Genomic DNA, 22,316 nt, shown 5'->3' with positions numbered 1-22,316 from the left:
TAAAATATTAATTTTTTTAATTAAACATTTTTTAAAACTTATTTTCACATATTAAATGAAAAAATACAATTTAATCATTTTTATTTTTAATATTTTACTTTAATGTTACCTTAATTTTACTTTATTTTTATGTACTCTTTAAAAATCTTAAAAATGAATAAAGATAAATAGCAATAATTTATGCTTTTAAAATAATAAATTCTATAAGTTAAAAAAAGGAGAAAAACAATGTTTTTAAATATACAAAATTACATTTAAAAAATTACACATACTTTTAATTTGATAATGAAATATCAACAAACCTTAAAAGATTGTATAAATGTCCAGAGCAAAATCCGTATAGTATATCCTTGCCTTAAAAGCTTGATTAACCGAGCTGCTCGAAATAACCTCAGAAATCCCACGTTGAAGAAGCTGATCTGTTTTGACAGAATTGTCTATATAGAAACATTGAAATACAGAGAAAAAATGAATCCCAAATCAGATAACTGCTAGTTGAAAGGCAGTATGACAGAATGCTGGAATATTAAAAAGCTTGCAATATAAATATTATTAAGAGCCAGAAAGACAAGCTAGCATATATATAAAAAGACTCTTTTGAAAGAAATGCATTGACCATGCAAGCAATAGCAAGAGAGAGCTAAACACATCATGAATTTTAAGACTTCAAATATGCTTCAATATCATGCACTGATCTAAATATGCGCTTGATTTTGTGGGGTGAAATATTATTTCTTTTTCGGTTGTAAAGAACAGAATTTCTTAGTCAAGGTTTTATTATTCATTAAAATCTACACAAAATGGCATCAGAGTAATAACTTTTAATGGCACATTAATTAAACAGGATTTTGTTAATTTAAATTTTTTGAAATTAATTATGGCTGTAGAAAAGTGGTTCAATTAAAGAGTTAGTTACCTCATGAACAGAATTAAAGGTTTATAGAATTACTCAGAAAGCCATGCAATTAAATTCTTAAAACTTTAAAAATGAAAGAAATATCATATACAATAAAAATAAGAGTGATTTAATATTAAATATATTTTATTAGCTTATGTTTTATTAATTTGAGTTTTGTTATGCATTTATTATATTAGTTTTATAAATGATCAGAGCAGATTTTAAATTAGGTAAATTTCAATTTTGAACACATTTTAAATCTTAATTAATTATGTTTAATTTATTTTGTTTTGAGTAAATCTAAACTTGCAATACAGTGTCCAAAAAAATTAATAACGTCGATTTAATAAACCATTTATACGAATTTTTATTTGATAAAAGGATTGGATATCAAAAATATTAAAAACATCTTGCATGTCTTATTTTGATTCAAAAGACATCTCTTCATTTTTCTTAAGAAAAATATAGTTAACCACAATTAAAATAAAGAAATCATGCAAAATTTTTGAAATAATCAAAATAAATGAACCTCTTTTCCATATATCTATATTGATAATTCCAAATATGAAAAGCCAGTAAAGTATTTTATTTGAAAGCATTTAAATAGAATCAAAAGTAGTTCAGAGGTAACTATATAATTGTAACCTGAATTTTGCTACAAAAGTTAATGCTACATCATTTCTTGGCAATGCCATTGAAAAGCAAATTTATATAATTGAATCACAAAGAGCACAAATATCATCAAAAATCACACAATGCTATTTCAATTTATAAATTTCATGCAAGATAATAGGCACTGATATCAGATATCTTGCACAATCAAGCATACATTGCAAGCCTACCTTTCTATATGAAATGCATGATGCTTAACAAATGCATATATAAATTAATCTTAAATACAATGAAAATAATATGAAAACCCATAATAATACTTAACCAAGTGTTTTTATGATTTTATTTGAATTATTTTTTGATATAAAATATGTAGGATTTATAGTATCATTTTTTAATCAATCGAATATATACCTGATCACAGCTGATTTATCATTATATTCCTAATATAATAAATTTTTTCATACTTAGAAACATGCAAAGAAATCATTCATAGTAAAATAATAGTTAAATAATTACAAATAAGTAACTTTCTAACATAATCTGATTATTAATTTAAAGTAGACATGACTGTGGTTAAAAAAAATTGATAATTAATAAAAAACAATTAAAAGGGATCTAAAAAGATCCTTTAACAATAAAAGAAATTAAAAGACATTCTACAACAAATGAATAATTTATAAAATTAATTTTTTATAGAATTCTGTTATAAAATAATAAGAAACAATTAAAAAAAATTGAAATAACACACAACAGACAAAGTAAATACACAACAAAACTTATCCTTCAAAAGAAATTTATTAATTTATTTTAGACATATTAATTCCAGAGAACAAGAATGGAATTTACAATTACTTTTAACATAATTAAAATAAAATACTTTGCTTGACTGGATTTTTCTTTGTCTTAATGGATATATAAATAATTAATTGTCAAGTCTAATGAAAATGCAATTTAAATAATTAAAAAATTAACTTAATAAAAAAAGTGTCTGAAAAAATAAATTCTAAAATATTTTTCAAAACAAATTCATATTAATTTTTCTTCAGTTAAATTTGTTTTATTTCCAAATATATAGGAATGAAATTATTTTAAATAATAAATTAATTGAAAAAAAAACTTTTTCTTTCCCAATGACCCCCCTCCCCTTTTTTCCCCCAAAGAAAAACAAAACCCCTAATTTTCTTTTAACTTAATTTTTACAAACAATTATAATATATTGATTATAATTTTTTTTTAAATTTTAAAAATAATAAACAAACTACAACAAAAAATCCCTATTAAATGAGAGAATTTCATACTTGAGCAACTGAAAAAGAATATAAAAATCTAGTAGAAAAAAACTAAGCAATCAAATCCGATAAGTACTATATGGCATAAATATGTAATGCATCTATAAAAATACTGTTCAAAACATCAAAGATCAAGTAATTACAAAAACATAGTTAAAAGTAGAGATGACTTTAGGTATCTTGTTATCAGAAAATAAATTAAAGATACCGTGAGCTTATATAAAGTTTTTATATTTTTTTAGGGGGGGATGTAAAAAAAATGGAAACGAGTAAAAAAAATCACACATGGAATTAAGTTTTTGTATTAGACCTATTATATAAATTAAAAAAACAACACAAATATGTGAAAAGAATGCCAAAATACAGCAATAAATAATTTAATCAAAAATAATTAATTTCCACAAATTTACTTTTTAAATTAAGAAAACAGGGACAAAAATGAGTTGATGCAATGAAGAGTATTATATAATTAAATGCGAATATTTGTAAATGCTTCATAATATTTATTGAAATGCACAAGATTTCAAAATTCTGTTGGAAGTTATCATGCCTAACATTCTAACTATTTGTCATGCATACTATACTAAACGAGCTGTGAAGTAAAGCAAAAAGTACTAATTGCAGGTGTCTCATTTTAGTTGCATGAAAAACTGCCATGTCTTACCTTCAACCTAAGTTGCAGTTATGATGATTCAGGTTTCATTTTCAAAAACAATTTTTAAAAAAAAATCTCAAAGCATTTCGCTCATAATTTATATGAAAAGAATCATAAACTTGAAAAAAAAAATGTCAATTCAAAATTATAAAAAGAAAAAGAACAAAAACTATATTAATAAAATGTTTAAAAATATTATATATTATGAAAAAATATTCTTCTAGAGATAAACACAATAGTGAAAAAAAAAAAAAAAGATAATATTTAAAAAAAACACACACAAAAAAAAATCTTACGCTTAGTACAAAAATAATATCAAATAATGATGAAAAGTAGTGAAAAAAAAATCTTTCGAATAATTCATATTTAACATTAAAGAAATATCTCGATACTTTGAACAACAACAATGAAAAAAATTCAATTTGATGTCACCAGATAAAATTTATATAGTAAATTTTGCTAAAAACTATATTAGTTTTCTTCACAGCAACGATAAAAGGGAAACTAAATCTTCTGGAAAAGTACAGAAAAAATATATATTTCATTTTTATTATATAAAAACTATAAATTCATTAACTGAAGCTTGGTATTACCTTTTTAAAATACCAGATTTCATGAAAAAATATGTATCTTATAAATGTGTAGAAAAAGAAAATGCAGATATTGGTGAATGCTTCTTTGAATAAATTGTATAAAAAATGTGAAAAGATCTGCAAATTTGCAGTGCTAAAATGCTTTTCAGTGCATAATTTCAAAGAAAAAGAGAAAATAGATTAGAAAAAAAAAAAAAAGGTTTTATGCGAAATCTGTATCAAAAAGTGATATTTTTGACATTTGTATTAGAAAAGTTCTAATATTTGATAATGACAAGACATAATAATAGTATATATGTAATCTTCCTACGTTTTACTGCTAAAATTAGTAGTTTACTTTTATATTTTAAAATTACTTTTAGTATATTAATAATTCACACTGTCACTTCAATTATAACACAACAATATAAAAAAATGAAATGAACCATTTCACCACAATTTTATCCTTGTATAAATATTTCTGATGTCAGAACATTATAAATTATATATATGTAGTGAAGCAGAGAGAATTTCTTGCTTCTTTAAACCCAAGCATTAACAAGTTTTGAATTGAAGGTCACAGAAAATAAATCTAAATGTGATAAAAACACTGATGTTTATATTTTTAGGAAAAATTAACATTAAATTCTGAAATTAAATTATTACTAACTATAACATGGCTTACAAACAGTATTAATTTTTAAACTCATTTATGTCATCATATATATGAAAATTAAACAAACGGGCAGAATAATTTTAAAATTCTAAATTTTTTAACTAAATTTTTTATAAGAGAATATATTTATAATCACGAAGAGAAAAATGTAAGTTTTATTATTTAAGTAAATTATTCTCGTAATTTCTTTAAACATTAATGATATTTGATAAAACTTTTAAGCATAAAATGAACTACATTTGATACTAAAACGTTATCAGTAATGTAATTCTTTTCTTTTTTTTTTTCAATTATGGGGAAAAAAAAGGTAACATTAAGTAATGTTTTAGGAAAAGTACACCAACTAGTATTTATCGAATTAATTGGTTTAAAATAAATCTTTTTTCATCTTAAAAATAGCTCAATAGCTTTGTATCAAATAGGAATGTTTATTCTGTCACCCAAACTTGTAACTTTTACATACTAAGCACTATTTTTCTTCAGAAATCAGTGCTTTACGAGAAAGTTGGTGTGTCTGCGTACCTGTTGGAATGTATCCGAACAGGTACGCAGGATATGGAAGAATACAGTAAGATATTATAAACATGTGTCAGTTTTCAGAAGTTTACAGTCAACAAGACTTCAGCACTTTGTTCTGGAAAGTTTGAAATTTTGCAATAGGGTCCAACCAACACAAACAGAAATACTGAGGTTAAAATACTTAAGGTAAATAATTAATTAAAGAGATTAATAAACGAAATCAGTGAAGATGACACAGCTTTTCTAATTTTCAGTTACATTCAATTTTAAAACAAATAAACCAGACAGAAAAATCCTGTAGGTAAATAGGAATAAAAGTCTTCATATATATACAAGAACATATGAAGCAAAGCATATACGTATAATTTTATTACATATAAAGCAAAGCACACACATATATCATTGGCGCACGTTAATATGAAAGAAAATTTTTTAAGCTTTCGTATAACATTAATAAATATAACTAATAACATTTATTCATAATATCAAAATCAAAGCAATTAAATGTCAAGCATATTACTGTCACCAATAAGTTCTAAGATTTGTTACTATGTAGGAGATAATACAATCTTTCATAAACAGCATATATTGAAAGAAAGCCTTAAACAGTGGAGAATTGTTCATGTTTAATGTTAATTCGCACCAATTCACAGTCCGGTATCTATGAATATTAATGAATGAAATGATGAGCATAATACAATGCAAGAATAGGCCAATTCATTAATCAAGGGATTAACGTATTACGTCTTGTGAAAAATTCCGAGAATTTTCAATTTTATGGCACAAAAATGAGATCAGTAGCACTTCTCCAGCTCAGAAATTAACAGAGCTGAAAGAAATATTTCCCAAGAGTTTGCAATTTTAAAAAAGATGCTTTACCCATAAGTGTCTAAAAAATTTTTAATTTCGAATCCGTATATAAAGTTTGTTTCATTTCAGACTTATTAAATAATCAGTATATAAAATCCTTGCAGTTTTGTTAATAGAAAATTGTAATTTTTGAATGATAATTCAGCAGATGAAAGTACAAGAGCCCTATTTTTCAAGCTTCCACCTTCACTCAGTTATGGTTGTCCAAAAAGGAATATCAATGAAAATGTGCTAAAAATGATGTCCATTTCATCGTTTTCCACAAGCGATAATTAATAATAATTTATCCTTCATACAATTTCCACCTGAAATATGTTTTAGATATTACCTACATACTTCTTTTGTAGAAAAGTAACATCTAAAAATAATTCCTAAGAAAGGAAAATGAATATTCAATAAAGGCTATGTGTATCGGTCATGACATCAAGAATCGAAAATAAAATTTATAAACATCTAATATGAAAAACAGGGGAAAAAAAAAAAGAAAAGAAAAAAAGACGAACTTTGGATGGAAGCCCGGCCTGTTCCGACTGCCGTTCTCGTGCTCTCTAAATTAAAAGTAAAGAGTTGATTTTTTCTTTCTCCTTCAAATTACTCAATGAACTATGCGAGCACCGGACTTATAGAGGCCGCATTGCTTTTTGGTTTATTTTCTGTCTTATTTTGACATTTTTATTTTTGTGAATCATCAGACTTTCAAAGTGATAAAGTAACCTAAGAGAATCAAAGTCTTAAAGTGGAAAAGTAAGGAAATTCGATTAAAAAAAAAGAAAGAAACTTTAACTTTTAAAAATAAGTTCAGGGAGTGTTGTAACCCACCAGCCTAATTGGAAGAGCTTCCATTGAATGAGACTTTAAAAAGCAGCAAATGTATCAAATAATTAGGGTAATCAAGAGTAAATAATAACTAATTTTCTAACCAATTTCCGAGGAAGTTCTAATAACAAAAAGTACAGGAATATAAGATGCTTGTGAGAATTTATATAACAGATGACACAGTCATACAATTTCGGAGATCTGAGCCATTTAATGCGTTGTTTTTCCATATTCAAATTTGCTGAAAATAAGTTAACCTTTTAAGTACAGAAGAATTGGAGGAAGATTTGAAAGAGGCGAAGATATGCATGAGATGAATTTGTTTCCTTCTTTTTCAATGAGACTGTGAGATCCCGAGAACACGAATATTTCACTGAATATCACCAATATAGCGAATAGAGTCCTGTGCTTGATTTTAGCTTACTGATTTTCATTGAAAAAATGTAGATCGAACAAGGCAATACTTTGAAAAACGAGCTTGCGCAATGTGATTCTAAGCATGTGCTTAGAAAAACTCGGTCTTAGAATTTATGATACTGATTATAAAATACTTGAATTATATTCAGTTAAAAAAATTAAAATTAATTTTTTCTGTAAAAGTTAGCTATAATAAGGAAAGAAAAAAAAAATAACGAAAGCCACTTACCCCAAGTTCCATAACCAAAACATCAATAACACTTCCAACAACAGTAATGAAATCGAAAGTGTTCCATGGATCTCTAAAAAAATTCTTTAAAAAATGGAATAATATATTATTATTTCAAAGTTGAAAAATCTATTAATTCAATGAAAAATTATGAATTAATATGCATTAGATTTATTTATTTTCAGAAAATATTTTATATTCAATTTCGTTATTAATAAAATTATGTAATGTCATAGAGAAGATCAAATTTTAAAATATGCATTTTAAAAAAAGAGAAAAAGGTGTTGCTTTAAAATTAATTTTTATTTTGGAAATAATTTTGAATCTATAAAACATATTTTACTAGATGAAATTATGTTGCTTTTAACTCTAGCAAATACGGAATTAAAACTTTTATTTCATAAAGAATTAGTGACATTTAAGAAATTAATGCATTTAGAATTTTTATTTTTAATAATAATAATAATTCACGAGGAAAAATTATAAACATTAAGCAGTAAATTAACATGTCTGCACATATAAAAAAACTCTAAATCCATAAGAATCAGTAGAACATTCTGCTGCATGTGCACAACTACTACGTTTTTTTAAATGTTTTATTATCTTCGCATAACTTCTTTTAATACTTGCATACAAATATATTTCAATAACTTGTTCGAAAATCTGCATAAAAATGTTTTAAATTTCTATTCAAAAGTATTTTAAGACAAAGATATTTTATTTTTTGAACAAACATTTCAATTTGCTGCTCCACTTATGAAAAAAGTCATTGAAGTTGCTTTCTTTGGATTTTTTTTTAAAGTAGTTTTTTGAAGTCTAAAGAAGGCAAATTTTTTCTTCAACGAGTATGTATATCAGTTTTAAAAACAAAAGTATTTATAAAATTTATGAATTATAACTGAAATTAAATTTTTATATTAGAAGGTATGTACACTATTTAATAGTTTATGGTGAACTTTATGATATTATAAGAAAAGATTTACGAACTGTTTCAAATATATTATTCCATTTCTTTAATATTGTTGTCTTGTTTAATGAATAAGCTGCTAAGTGCAATTGTCTAATTGTCTTTTAATTATTCAATATTATTTTATAAAAGAAAATTATGAAGAGTAATTCAGAAGTAATTGCGCTATAGGAAATTACTAAACAAGGATTATGCAAAGTTAGATTTAAAAAATCATGAATTTCAAAAGCTGCATAAAATAATATTGGATAACAAAATTTAAATTATACACAAACTATTTCACCACTGTAGGGAATACAATGACTTCTCTGGTCTGGATCATCTTAGAAGTAATCAATTTTCGGTAAGAATTTAATTATATTACATAAAGAACAGAAATACAGAGATTGATCTAATAACGATACATATACTATAATAAAAGGCCGCACACAATACAGTACGATTTCTTTCAAAGATCCTCTAAAATGTAATAACAAACTTCATGAAAAATGCAGTAATTTTTTACAAAGTATTTTTTCAGTATATTTTTTATAAATGTTACGGCCAATTCGCGAATTGGCTGGCCAAAGTCCGAAATACTTGCAATTAATATTGTATTTTCTACTTTGGCTGGCCATTTCGCGAAGTGGCCGGGAATCCTTGGCCAAAGCCCGATGTGATAATCTATACTTATAAAGTTCAATGTGTGTTTGCGCGCGCGCGCGCGCGTGTGTGTATGTGTTGGCGCTCTACAGTCCAAACCGTTTGACATACAGTTATCAAATTTGGCATATATATTACCTTAAAGGTCGGGAATGTGCACCATGGAGCGATTTTTTAAAATTTTTAATTAGGATTTTAATTAAAAACTAAGCGTAATTGCGGCGTTTTGTCGCTATAACCAGAAAATAATACAGCATAAAATCGATTTTTGCATCAAATTAAAGCTCAAAAAATTATCCTTTTAATGATACCAATGTTTTAATTTATAAATTATGCTTAGATTTTTAATGAATTTTTAAAGAAATATTTTAACCATATTTTTCAATAATATATTTCGCTCAAAATAAAAATAAAATTTAATCTCCACGAGCACGTCAAATTAAAAAAAAAAAAAAAGCTTTTATTAACTTGTTGCCATCACATTGATAGAAGTTTAAATTAAAAAATAAATCAACTATTATTGCAAATTTAATAAATAAAATTGTAATTTTCGGCAGGTGTCTGTATAAAAAAAATGAAATAAGATATTTTCTGAAAAGTAAAAGGAGGAAATGTTTTCTATGAGCTTTGACAATACCTATATTATTAATTCAATAAAACAATTTAATTTAAGGCAAACATAGTTTAATATACTTATAGTCATTCTAATCAGCGACCATCAGCTAATTTGGAGCATACATTTGCTAACAAAATGGTCTAAAGGAACTAAATAATTATATTTAATATAACTTTAGTCAATAAATGCTCCGATGAATCAGGAATTTTAAATTTTTACATAGGTTCTCTGCCCTTTGAATTATATTTAACAAAATATTCTTGAGACACCAATATTTTAAATAAAAATTGCTGAATTCCAACCAACTAAATCAATCACTAAAACTGACTGATTTATGAAATTTCAATATCACTCTTCTATAAAAACTGGCGATTTTAGACTACTTCACTGACTCTCTCAATGAAGATATGCTTATCTTCTGCCAGGATTTCTCGACAGTGATTGGCCTGTGATAATGAAAATGTTGATTATTCTAAAATTGATGCATAAAAACTTCATAAATCGGTCAGATTCATCGCAGAAGATAGAGACGTTTATTTATTGATTTAAAAGTTGAAGTGTCAAGAGTATTTTGCAGAATATGATTCCTTGGGACCAAAAGACTGTGTAAAATTTAAAATTCGTAATTTTTTCATAAGTTCATTTATTGACTGAAATAAAATAAAATATTTTTATTTGCATCATTTAAATTTTTTTAAAGTAAAAAATTAATTTTACGAGAAATTTTTGTTGAATAATTCTTTAAGATATTATAAATTATTCTGCAGTGGACATATAATTTCACTGCCAAACGACTCTGATTTCAATTTTCATATTTAAAAAAAGACATGGTTAGCTTCAATATAAAAAGCTTTTATGTTGATTGCAGTTTAACATTTTCACTTTAATTTAAAGTAGAAATTTTATGGATACTGACAGAATATTAGAGAAAGTAGTACAATGAACAGAACTGTTTAAGGCCGACATAAATGTATGACTGAATCATATAACTACCAAAATATGAAGCTCAAAAATATTTTGCAGAAAAAGCTACTAAGTGAACAAGCTACATTAATTGAAAATTTTAGCGATCATTAATACTGGCGAACCGGCTGATCGCCAAAGGCGGCTAGTGGTAAATATATATAATGACATTTATGTATAAAATATAAATAAGGTCATGCTGTAGATGAAATTCGACAGATGGCGCCAATAAAGAAATGCCTTTAAATCATATTAATAACAAAACTATATTTCCTTCACATTTGTTTTAATTAGCCCTTATATTTGCTATTTGTCTTTGCAAAAAATTTCATATTTTTGAAGCAATATTTCGGGAGACAATATGATCTGGAATCTTTAACATTAGGTCCATGGAGCAGAAAAAGACTTAGGATCACCCTTAAAGGTAATTGAAAACTGAGTACTCAATTTGCCTTTGTATTCATACACGATACACAACGCCTTTGCTCAAGATATAATTCGTTCATTTTAACGGGCGCAAATCTAATCTTCACGCTATCACGTTGTTACAGCATATACCTTCACTGAATAATTTCTATTATGGCTTTAATATGAGAACAGAATAACACGAGATCATATTTTCATATATTACAAGCTTATTTTTAACTCAGAGGTGTCAGTTATATTTGAACTCGTTTCTGAAACAATTGTACTTAAAAAAAAAAACAGTACACAGAAGTACTCATTTTTAAATACTTCTTTTTTAACAGTGTGTAAACCAATCTGCACTTGATTCCTTTCTTCCTACTTTGGCTGATCGTCCCAAGCCACTTCACGTATTGGCCGGCCAAAGCCGGAAATCAAGAAAAGATCAGACATTGGCCGGTAAGTTTACAGCAACGTTGGCCAATTCGCGAACTGGCCGATTTCGGGCTTTGGCCGTAACATAAATATAAAACTATAATAAACATTATACAATATCTTGCAACGATTAGGTTGATTACTATGCAGCTTTTTGTGCTCCTGGCATTGTTGTTAAGCCATGAAATATTTTCTGGAAACATTCAGTGAAATGTTTACTTAGTGATGGTTGCCTAAAAGTTTTAGGTCAGAATTTCTGATAGTATGTCGATTTCGTTAAGAATAATATTATCAAATTTTATTAAATATACATGTAAGGGTTAATAAATCTGAACTTATCATAGTTAATTTTATTGATTAGTATGAGTGAAGAAAAAAAAAAATAACGTTTAAGGAAGAGCACCAATCAATGGCATATTAAATGCACTAGGTAAAATTACAAAGGCAATTATTTAACACCACAAGGATAGATTTATGAATTTCAGATATTCTTAAATAATTAAAGCTGAAATCTCATATATATTGGCAGAAAGGATTCAAAACACTATTTAATTTAATCACTGGAGGTGCAAAATCTTATAAAGTAATTAAAGAAAAAGATTAAATGATTGCATGTTAAGATTTAATGTTAAAAATATTAAACAAGGAATGAGAGAAAAAGATTATATATCGAAGCAAACTTTATTTATGTGTGTTATAGTCAATGAAACTAAAATGTTATTATTTATAATAACTGACTAATCACATCATATATATATATATATATATATATATATATATATATATATATATATATATATATATATATATATATATATATATGATTCCACTTTCTTTTAGCAATACAACGTTCGGCGATCAAGCACCGTCGATCTTAGGATCTCTAGTCCATCACCTTACAGGATCTTTTGCATCACTTGATAGAAGGACGGCATACTTTTTACAAGATAAAATTTTTTTGTTTAAGTACTCATATACTACTGATTTTATGGGAAAATGAATTCTTCGCTACTGAAAACCCCGCATGCAGTACATCTTATTCGTACGTAGTATTATCAGTTTCACTTCCAGATCACACTACCTTATCTTATTAAGAAATGAAAATAAATTTCTAGTAATAATCTAATGATATATGTTGCAAAAAGATATTGAATTTATCAAATCAATTACATGATTTAAATTTTAAGAAAAATTTATTATAACAATTTTTAAGAAATATAAAATTTTCACAGTATTTATTTTATACCAAACATAAAGTACATAATAGTGAAACATAAAGTGAACAATTAATTATATCACATTTCTACGTTAATATATATTATCAGATATGGATTAAAACGATTTTGGTTCATTAACTATTTATTCTTAATAATTTATTGACATTTAAATATAATGAAATATATTTATTAACTTTTTTATAGAATGAATGAATTTTTATTGAGCATTTTAGGGAAACATTTCTAATATAACTGCAATTTAAGACTTTTAAAAACATTTTTTCATCCTTTCAATTTAAATGTGTTAATTCGATTTATAACAATTCAAATACAAAAGATTTGATTACTTTTAGAAAAAATAAACACATTTCCAAAATGTTTTAAATTACTTCTTCCCTCTAACTACATTAACTTGTGAAGTTTATTATTTGAAGACTTTTATTGCAACCACAAAATTAGACAAACCCTTTAACATCACAGCCCAAAACCTCCTTTTAATCGGTTTTACTAATTTTTGAAGCTTTCATGATTTCTCGTTTCAGCTCTCTAAGCAAAGAAAAATATGATAAAGCAGTAGCCCTCAAACGAATATCGAAGGCAAGCCAAGTAATTACTTTTAGAAACTCTACTTAATTTCAATATTATCTATATTCAAGGGGCCTTCATATATATATATATATATATATATATTCACTGATAAACTTATTTGTAACTACTGGTGATTAAGAATACATATCTTACAATTTTCTTATCACGTATTTGTCACTCCTACTACACGTCACTAATTTCTGAATTCTTCGTGTTTTTCTGCCTACTTTTCTTCAGTTTACACTTCAGTTTTACTTTCAGTAAAATAAATACTAACTTAGCTATAATTCTCTTTTGAAATGATTTGAATGCGTTCCCATACTCATTTTTGTTCATATTCTGGCTCGGGCGTTTCCTGTTTATGAACTCAATAAAGAAATTTTAACCAATGTTGAAAATTGTACCCTTTCCTTAATAATAATGAAATATAATAATTCATCGTTTGTTTCCTGTACCAGAAAATATAAATGAAATGATTTTCATTTCAATTTATGCACATTTTAAAAATATTTATTTTCTAATCACACGAATTCAAGCGTCTCTTTAAATTTTGAATTCCTCAGGCTCAACATTCTCTTATACTAAAAGTAGTAGTAAGTGCCGAATCCAAAATACTGTTCTGAGCCAAATTCAGTCTAAAATATATCAATTCAAATTGTTTTCATACGGTAACTTTTTCATATTTTCTATCTAACCTTCCGAATCGGACTGTTTGCCGCTGATCATTCTTCCAACAAAGAACTTTTGCAAATATTCTAGAAATAGAAGTCTTTCTTTAATCATGTAGTTTAAAAAAAATGACTTCCAATTAACCCCGTCTATTCTCCTTTCCAAGAATTATCGTGACATATCTATGAACTAAAGCACTTTTGGAATGGCTTTTTTATATTCTTGTGAGCTAAGTTTTAGATAAAAATATGAGAAGTTTCACTCATACTGTGAATTCGTCAAAAGGAAGTAATTTATCAAATATATCTTTTGAAATCAGTTAAGGTTAAAACTAACACGTTTTTACTAAAAGCATGCTTATAATAGGAATTATGAACGCACATTGTCTGCTCTTACACAATACTTATTTTAAAATACAAAATAGTTAATTTTTAAACTATTGGTTAGTCATACAGTCCAAGCTGGAGAAATGTCTTGAACGAGAGATGAATTACTATCTATGTTATTTGTATTAATAAATATATTACATCTTTATTAATGAAACACCACCATCAACAACAACAAAAAAAACTTCTGAAAAAGTTATGAAATCTGTCTTTTTATACAGCTCCCCTTTGTCCTCAATGGCGGATTTCGGTATGTAGCGGCCTTAGGCAGTGCATATTATGAGTATCTCTTTAATAAAACGGAAAATTTAGTTTCACATTTCAATGCATTTTAAATGTGTAAGGTAACCTTTTTATTTTATTACTGTTCAGTAAATGTATTTGTTTTTATCTATATATAATGATCTAGATTATCGAGCATCCACGTTTGTATACAATGTTAATGAAAAGATTTTCGGTAATTTTGAATATTCTAATAACTAAGTGAAGGTAATGAAATAGATAGGAACTTGACAATTATATATAATAAATTATTAATATTATCTTAATATTTTATAACTCGTAGAATTTGTATTTTTTACATGTTTGTTTATCCGGCAAATAGATTTTTTTTTTATGAATTATAAGCAGCAATGTGGGAAATCCGCCATTGCTGCTCTTATCAACCATATTTCGCAAATTATTTTTGACACTATAGTTTTAAAAAAATTACTATTACGCGTCTACAACTGATTGAGAAATGAAACGTTGAAAATAACTATTTTAGATGTAGTTTGCAGCTAAATTTGTAATGACGGAAGAAATTTTAAGAGTTGTTTTCAAATTGAATTCATGCATTGTTGAGAAGATTTTCAAAATTGCTTCTTTTTAAAAAAATTGTATACGCCCTGATTAAGTTTAAAACAGCTGTATTTCGACCAATTTTAGTCATAAAATAAAGTCTTTTTTTAAATAGTATATATATAAGACACATATTTAATAGAATTCATACTTTTTCAGATTTTTATTGACTCGCTCAGTTTTAATTATAAAATAAAGCATTTCCCTCTCTTAATCACACGTTTCAGGTTATCAATAATTTTTTTCCTAACAGAACAAGGGGGATCGTATACAAAAATTAGAATTCAAAACTGTTTCAGATTTCTGTTGACTCGGCCAATTTTAGTTATAAAATTATTTCCAATAGAACAAGAGGGATCGTATACAAAAATTAGAATTCAAAAGTGTTTCAGATTTTTATTGACTCGGCCAATATTAGTTATAAAATTTTTTTCTAACAGAACAAGGGGGATCGTATACAAAAATTAGTATCTTTACTAATTTTTGTTATCACTTTATCAGATTTTTATCGATGGAACAACATTGAACGCATCCATCAGACATTTAAAGCGTTTTTCTGACGGAAACCCTATGCATATATCGAATGATTTAGAAATGAGTTATTGCGCCACGGTAAGAGTGGTCACTCTGTATAAAAGAAACACGAATTAAATATGAAAGTATCCTTCTTTTCGATAATAAATCTTCTAAATTTCCAAGTACGCAATTACATTGGGAATGGAGAGCAATTTAAATAGAAAGAATTTAAGAGAAATTTAAATAGAATTTAATTTTGAAAGCTTATAGATTAATAATAGACTTTAAGAAAAATCTTTTATTAAAACAATAACAACAATGAGAAAGTAAGAATTGATAGAAGCATCCCTTCTTAAAATTTTCAATAGAATGATGCCAATTATAATATGTAGTCAAAAATAGGTTGCCATAGTGACATGCATCGAATGTATTAATTGAAAGGAAAAATAATACAATAAAAGAATCCAAAATTATAATTATCATTAATGGAATGTCACAAATGTTTATTTATTTATTTTCCATTTTACTATCCCTCCGGGTGCACCTCAAATATGGGGATAAGTTTCCAGAATGGTAGTTGGTTCTCACCACCCTGGTGGGTACAGAAATAGTAATTACTAAAGCCGGGACGTGCGTCCAATGTGAGGGGTTATATCAACCTTAGTTCCCGCCAATGTTGTCACGGCGTTCCGTCAATCAAGATTTTTCCGTGTGTCTCAAGGCGGGTAAAAGTAGTGATAAATTTTAGACACTGAATCTGAAGAAAAGTATTGTTGCTCCATTTTAATAACTATAATAATAATGTTCAAAAATTTCAATATTTTGCAAGAGTTATTTTTAGAATATTTTTGATAAATATGAATTCATTTTCATTTTAGATACGATAACGTGCACATAAGTAATTAATATTTTCATTAAGTGAAGTCAGAATGCATAGGCAAATATTGGAATAATTAAAAATGTACATAGTATTTCCATAAGATGTGAATGACGAAGTTTATCCGGAAATAACATCTGAAATATTATTTTAGATGACTTCTAATATATCGATTGCTAATTGATTTAATTATGTAATTTTAAGCCGAAACCAATCCTCAGCAATACTCAAAACTTCGCAGAAGATAATAGAAAGGGATAAAATGTTAAAATTGGTTAATAAATAGTTTAGTATTTATTAATATTATTTTAGTGATAGAATATTACTCGAATTCTCATAACAAAATTGAGAAACTGAAAATATTATCAACTGATTACGCAATATATTGTATTTTATATTTTTCTTACAGAGTTTTGCAATTTACACCCCTTTGAGGGCATCTTTGTTTTTAGTGATCCTGAATATAAAAATTTCCTGTTAAATGGGCTTTTGTTAAATGTTTTTCAATGACTCACCTTCCAGACAGATAGTCAGTCACATTTCATATTATAATATTTTAATTTGATACAAAATGCTTACTCAATTTAATCAAATTTGCCCCAGTCGTTCTGTTTAGATATTCTTATAAGTTTTAATGGCATTTATCACTTAGTAGCTAGGAAGGTTATTAGAGAAGATTTCATTCTACTATTTTTTTAGTTGTCTGTTTGAAATATATATATATACACACACACGATATTGAATTATACACTGTAATGGTGTTGGACCATGCTACTATGCACAGTGGAAGGAGCTATTTTAATGCGCAAATTGAATTTTTTTTTTTTTTTTGTCCGTGTAAGAGAGTACTCACGCGGAGCTCTCTCATCCAAGGAAAATAATTCGCAAAACTCAGCAAGTGTTTTTAAACTTTGCTATGGGGATAACACAAATTAAAGATTTGTTTAATGAATTTTAAAATGCTTGCATATTTGTGAAGTGCAACTAGCGTTCTGGGATATCAAAAACTGCTCGGAATGTAGCGTTTGCTGTAAAAGTGGAAAATCTTTTTAAAGGAAAATTATCGTTTGATATGCAAAGAGGATGAGATTAGTGAAGGTCCAGCAATTAAAATTTCGCTTATTGATTTGAACATGCCCAAAATTTTTACTCAAGCTGTTGCCGGTTGAATAGAAAGAATTCCGTCGTGAGGTTGCACAAGACCTGTTGAACACTAGCAGCACTCACCTTGAGTTTTGGAGGTGAGTCATGAGTGTACTGGTGGGACCCAGAAACAAAAAGCACAGACTTTGAAAATAAGGCATGCTGGGACTTCAAGGTTGGAAAAAATTGCAACAATTCCGAAGTAAAATCCAGGTAATGCTGTGTTCTTTGATATCCGTGGATTTTTGTACCATGAGCATGCACCAGATGGACTAACAGTGGCAAAAGAGTACTATTAATAAGTTTTCTACTAACTCCGTAATGGTGATTCACCATGACATTGCTCCAGTAAATTCATCGCATCTGATTCAGAATTTCTTGGCGAAATATGGAATTCATAGTCGTTTGCCAACATTCTTATTCTCCAGGCATACCCCCCCCCCTCCGGGCGGTACTTCGAAAAGAGGATGAGATGCTTCTGGTATGGTGATTGGATCTCGCCACCCTGAAAGGTACACGAAAAGGTGGGGGTCTGGCTCCTCCCATTGATGACGGGAAGTACTTCCTTAGGGAAGAGTTGTACCGTGGCCTGCGATGACCCTTAGAACTCAACCACAGTTCCCGCCAGTGTTGCTGTTGTGGTGGTCCGGTCATTCAGTATTTTTTATCCGCGAGCCTTCGGGCAGGTCAAAGAGTCAGTGATATGACTTATTCTTCAGACATGTATTCTAGAGACCTCTGTTTTTCTCAGAGTTGAAGACGATATTGAAAAGATTCTGTTTAGGGAGTAAAAAAAGGATAATGGAAAACCTGGAGAAAAGCAACATTTCAAAAGAACCCTTTCAGAGATGCTTTTGGCAGAGGAAGAATAGATAGTAAGTGTGTGGAGGCACAAGGAACTATGAGAACTATGATTATGGCTTCGATTTCCTCACGTAACAAAAAAAAAAAAAAAAAAAAAAAAATGGTCAAAAGTCGAATACTTCTTATACAACCCGTGTATATTGCTCGTAGGAATAAGTTACCGATTTAACATAAGATTCGGCTCCAGAAGCTAATCCTAATGTGTGATTTACCAAAATGGGCCACCTCATCAATAGAAACATTTAGAAGTTGCAAGTTTTTTGCTGTAATTTCTTAAGGTTATCATTTATTAAATAAGCAAAGGTATGAATAAGAAAAGGTAGGTACTTTTTTTATGCAATATGAAAAATCTTCATAATAATTTTAAAATGAAATTTGTTTTGGAATATCAAATTAGTTTCAATCAAATTTTTTGAAGCAATGCCTCAGATTTACAACCAACTACAATAATAACTAGCTTATGCTTCGAGTGCAGTACCTCTTTCAAGGAGAAAAAATATACTGTACAATTTTGGTGCAAAAGTCACATACAAGTTTTTTCTGGGCAGTTTCTTGCACTTTTGATTATTCAAAATATATATGAATAATCAAATAGGCAACATATAGTTAGTGCCAGATTTTGATGTAGATCTTTAACCCAATGAGCCCTGACAGCCCGATAGGGGCCTGATTCAGGTGCTTTGGAGCAGTTAAATGAGTTTAAGGGGTGAAAGGTATTTCTCGACGAGCTCTCATTTAACGATCCAAAGTGCCTGAGACAGGCCCCTGTCGAACGATGCGATATTGGGCGGTCAGAACTCATATGGTTAATGTGTCAAGACTGCACATGCCATTTCATTGTTGTGCTCAGATACATATGGAGAGCAAGTCTTTTTCATCGATGGATTAAGTCCAATCTGATGCAGAGATCCATTTTAGTGTGAAGACCACATACAAAATTTCATCCATTTCGTTTGTTAGGCTTTTGAGCTAAGTTTGTTCAGTTGTGTGAGCGTGCGCGTTTTTATACACTCTTCCATCACCCCTCCCATAAAAACAGATAGAAATGTACCCGATTGAATCAACTATTCTCCCCAGAGTGTTCTCAGCTCAGTTGAGGGATACTATTAGAATTGGATTAAGCAGATTATATTTAAGGATGAAAACTAAGTTAAAGAATTTAACAGCTACTTTTTTTTTTCTTATTTTGTAGCATATAAAAAGTACAAAAGAAAATTATCGTAATCCTCAATAAATTTAACCTAGTAATATCACATTTGAAATCTTTCACAGCCAGAAAAGAAAATATCACTTAAGAAAAATTAAGTTCATCTAGTATGATAGCTTACAAGTAATGGATGAAATTTGGTTTATGTCATAGAATTATAACTGCAAATGCAGAACAAATTTCAAATAAAATCCGTTTATAGGGAATCTGTGAAGCCGTCTGTTTGCAACTCAAAAATGAAAAGAGCTCAACAAAGAAAGAATTAGCATGCATCCGCAGATTTAAATATGAAATCTGTAAGAATACAGTGATTTCTTTCATAAGAAATAAATGAAATAAATATTTCGATTTCATTTCTTCACGATTTTACTCACAGTACACATTGTAGTTCAAATTTTTGCATAAAAATTATCTTCAACTGAATGATTTCCGAAAGATTCGATCTTGCCCTTGCAATTTAAATAGAAAAATTACATGAACATATATAACTTTTTGAGTCTCTGCTATCTATTTCAAATTCTACTTCCGTACAAATGTGGTTTTACATTTCTTAATTAAAAAAGAAGGAATGGATATATACATTAGTATTATTTTAAACCATCGGAAGTGATCTTCTTAAAACTTTCTCGCATATTCTTTAATAAAGATGTTATCCCAGTGAACGCCTTTCATGGTATTGGCGTAAAATAGTTGTGAATTTTTAACCTTGGACGTCAATTTAGCATTTTTACTAAATCTATCGAGTGATCTTTGGCGAGCGTTTTGGCAATTAATCTCAAGCATGCGGTCAAAAGTATCCAAAAATCAAATTTGGGTTTCAGGCGCGTTCTTCCCAACCGATTGAAGCAAAAATTTATTAGAATTATATTAAAGTCGCAAAAGTTTGTGCCAAATCTGATATATTCAAATCATTTGCGTTTTTCAGTTATAGCGTTAACATATTTCTAAAAGTACAAACCAATAGATGGTCAACTCTTTTTTCGATTTCGCTCAAAATTTGATAGGCACTTATACTACAGACGTTAAATCTGTTTACTAAATTTTATCTATCCAACAGTCTTCATTTTGTAAGTATCGTACTAACTTATATTCGAAAAGCCGAACAGACAGACTTTCTCTGAACGGATTTAGCTCAAAATTTGATAGAAATCTACAAATTTTATTTTAAGTTTGGATATCAAATTTCAACCATCTAGCTGAAAGCGAGTTAGTTTTGTCACAGATAAACAGACGGACATTTCCCAAAAATGTATTTTTCGAACTTAAGATGGTCGAAAACGTGGAGATTCGTCAAAATCTTAAGTTCGAATTTTTTGACGATTACTATATTTTCTCTATATGAGAAAGTAAAAATAACCAATTTTTAACTTCATTTGTACGAAATTCTAGAAGACCAGTAAAGATTGCTTACTTTGATTTTAACATAAAATATATAGGGGATAATGTGAAATTCCGAGCTTTAGTTTTCTTATAGTAAATTAAAGTGATGAACTTTCAATGATCATTTTTCATTATCAATTAAGTGCAAATGAAAGCATTAGATTTTTTTTAGCCAAAAAAATCGCTTTTTTTTTTCAAAGGTTTATTTCAGTGATATTATCCTATTGATGAATAATTCCGCACACTGAGCGAGGAAATTCTTCGTATTTGGCTTTGAGTTAAATTTTTCTGAATGAGGAGTGGAAACAATTTTCTTACGAACTCTATAAAATAAAAGTAAATATTAATTAAATATGATTTAAAAATTTTTCGGTGTACATTTAAAACAACTTCAATAGTTACTTTTAGTTGAGCCTGACTCCAAAACTTCGTGTTTAATTTCGAGGGATATAAACATAAGTCACCCTTTAAGTAAAGGGATGCTGGCTCAGGATAATGCCACATATTTATTTTTTTGAGGTAATATCACCTATCCTTTATCATATTGCGCGGAATGATTCTACACAGGTTATTTAATACATTACAATTAAAATTTAGAGGATTGAATCTTAAAAAAAATGGCCGATTGTAATGAAAAAATGCTGGGTCTTACAATATTTGTAGATGGAACTGTTTTTATTGCTTTAAAAGTCTTTCATTAAAAATTAAAGGCGCAATATTATAAGAAAAATATCGATTCTTTTCAATATCTGAAAATACTCAAACAAAAATGAAAAATTAGAAAATGAAGAAATTCTATCATATAGCCCTTCCACCATATAAGCAATGGTCCTAAATCATCCCCCCCCTTTTTCTATTGAAAACAGCTGTGGAAGGAATTACCCACTTTGCGATGTAACCTTGTTTTCTCTGTATACCAGAAGTTTCTCATTCTGTAAGCTAACAGTTAACTGATAAATGAATCTGGAAACGATGACATTATTTATGTTCAATGAATCCAGTACAAAGATTCAAACTATATACGAGAACAAATGAAAACTGAACT

The 22,316-nt window shown here is 27.9% G+C and overlaps 1 protein-coding gene across 1 annotated transcript in view; it reads right to left on the bottom strand.

The window, feature by feature from the left end:
• Window positions 1-22,316, bottom strand: part of LOC129980819 (voltage-dependent calcium channel type A subunit alpha-1-like) — a 129,091-nt gene that overhangs the window by 30,032 nt on the left and 76,743 nt on the right. The window contains exons 31-32 of the mRNA XM_056091210.1: window positions 7,557-7,640; window positions 303-437 (exon numbers count right to left, since the gene is read on the bottom strand). Of these exons, the coding sequence (XP_055947185.1) occupies window positions 303-437; window positions 7,557-7,640 (219 nt within the window). The remainder of the gene's footprint in view (window positions 1-302; window positions 438-7,556; window positions 7,641-22,316) is intronic.

The sequence above is a fragment of the Argiope bruennichi genome, chromosome 8 (genome assembly GCF_947563725.1).
Source record: "Argiope bruennichi chromosome 8, qqArgBrue1.1, whole genome shotgun sequence".
NCBI classification, from domain to species: Eukaryota; Metazoa; Arthropoda; class Arachnida; order Araneae; family Araneidae; genus Argiope; species Argiope bruennichi.
This window is presented reverse-complemented; position numbering and strand designations above follow the sequence as displayed.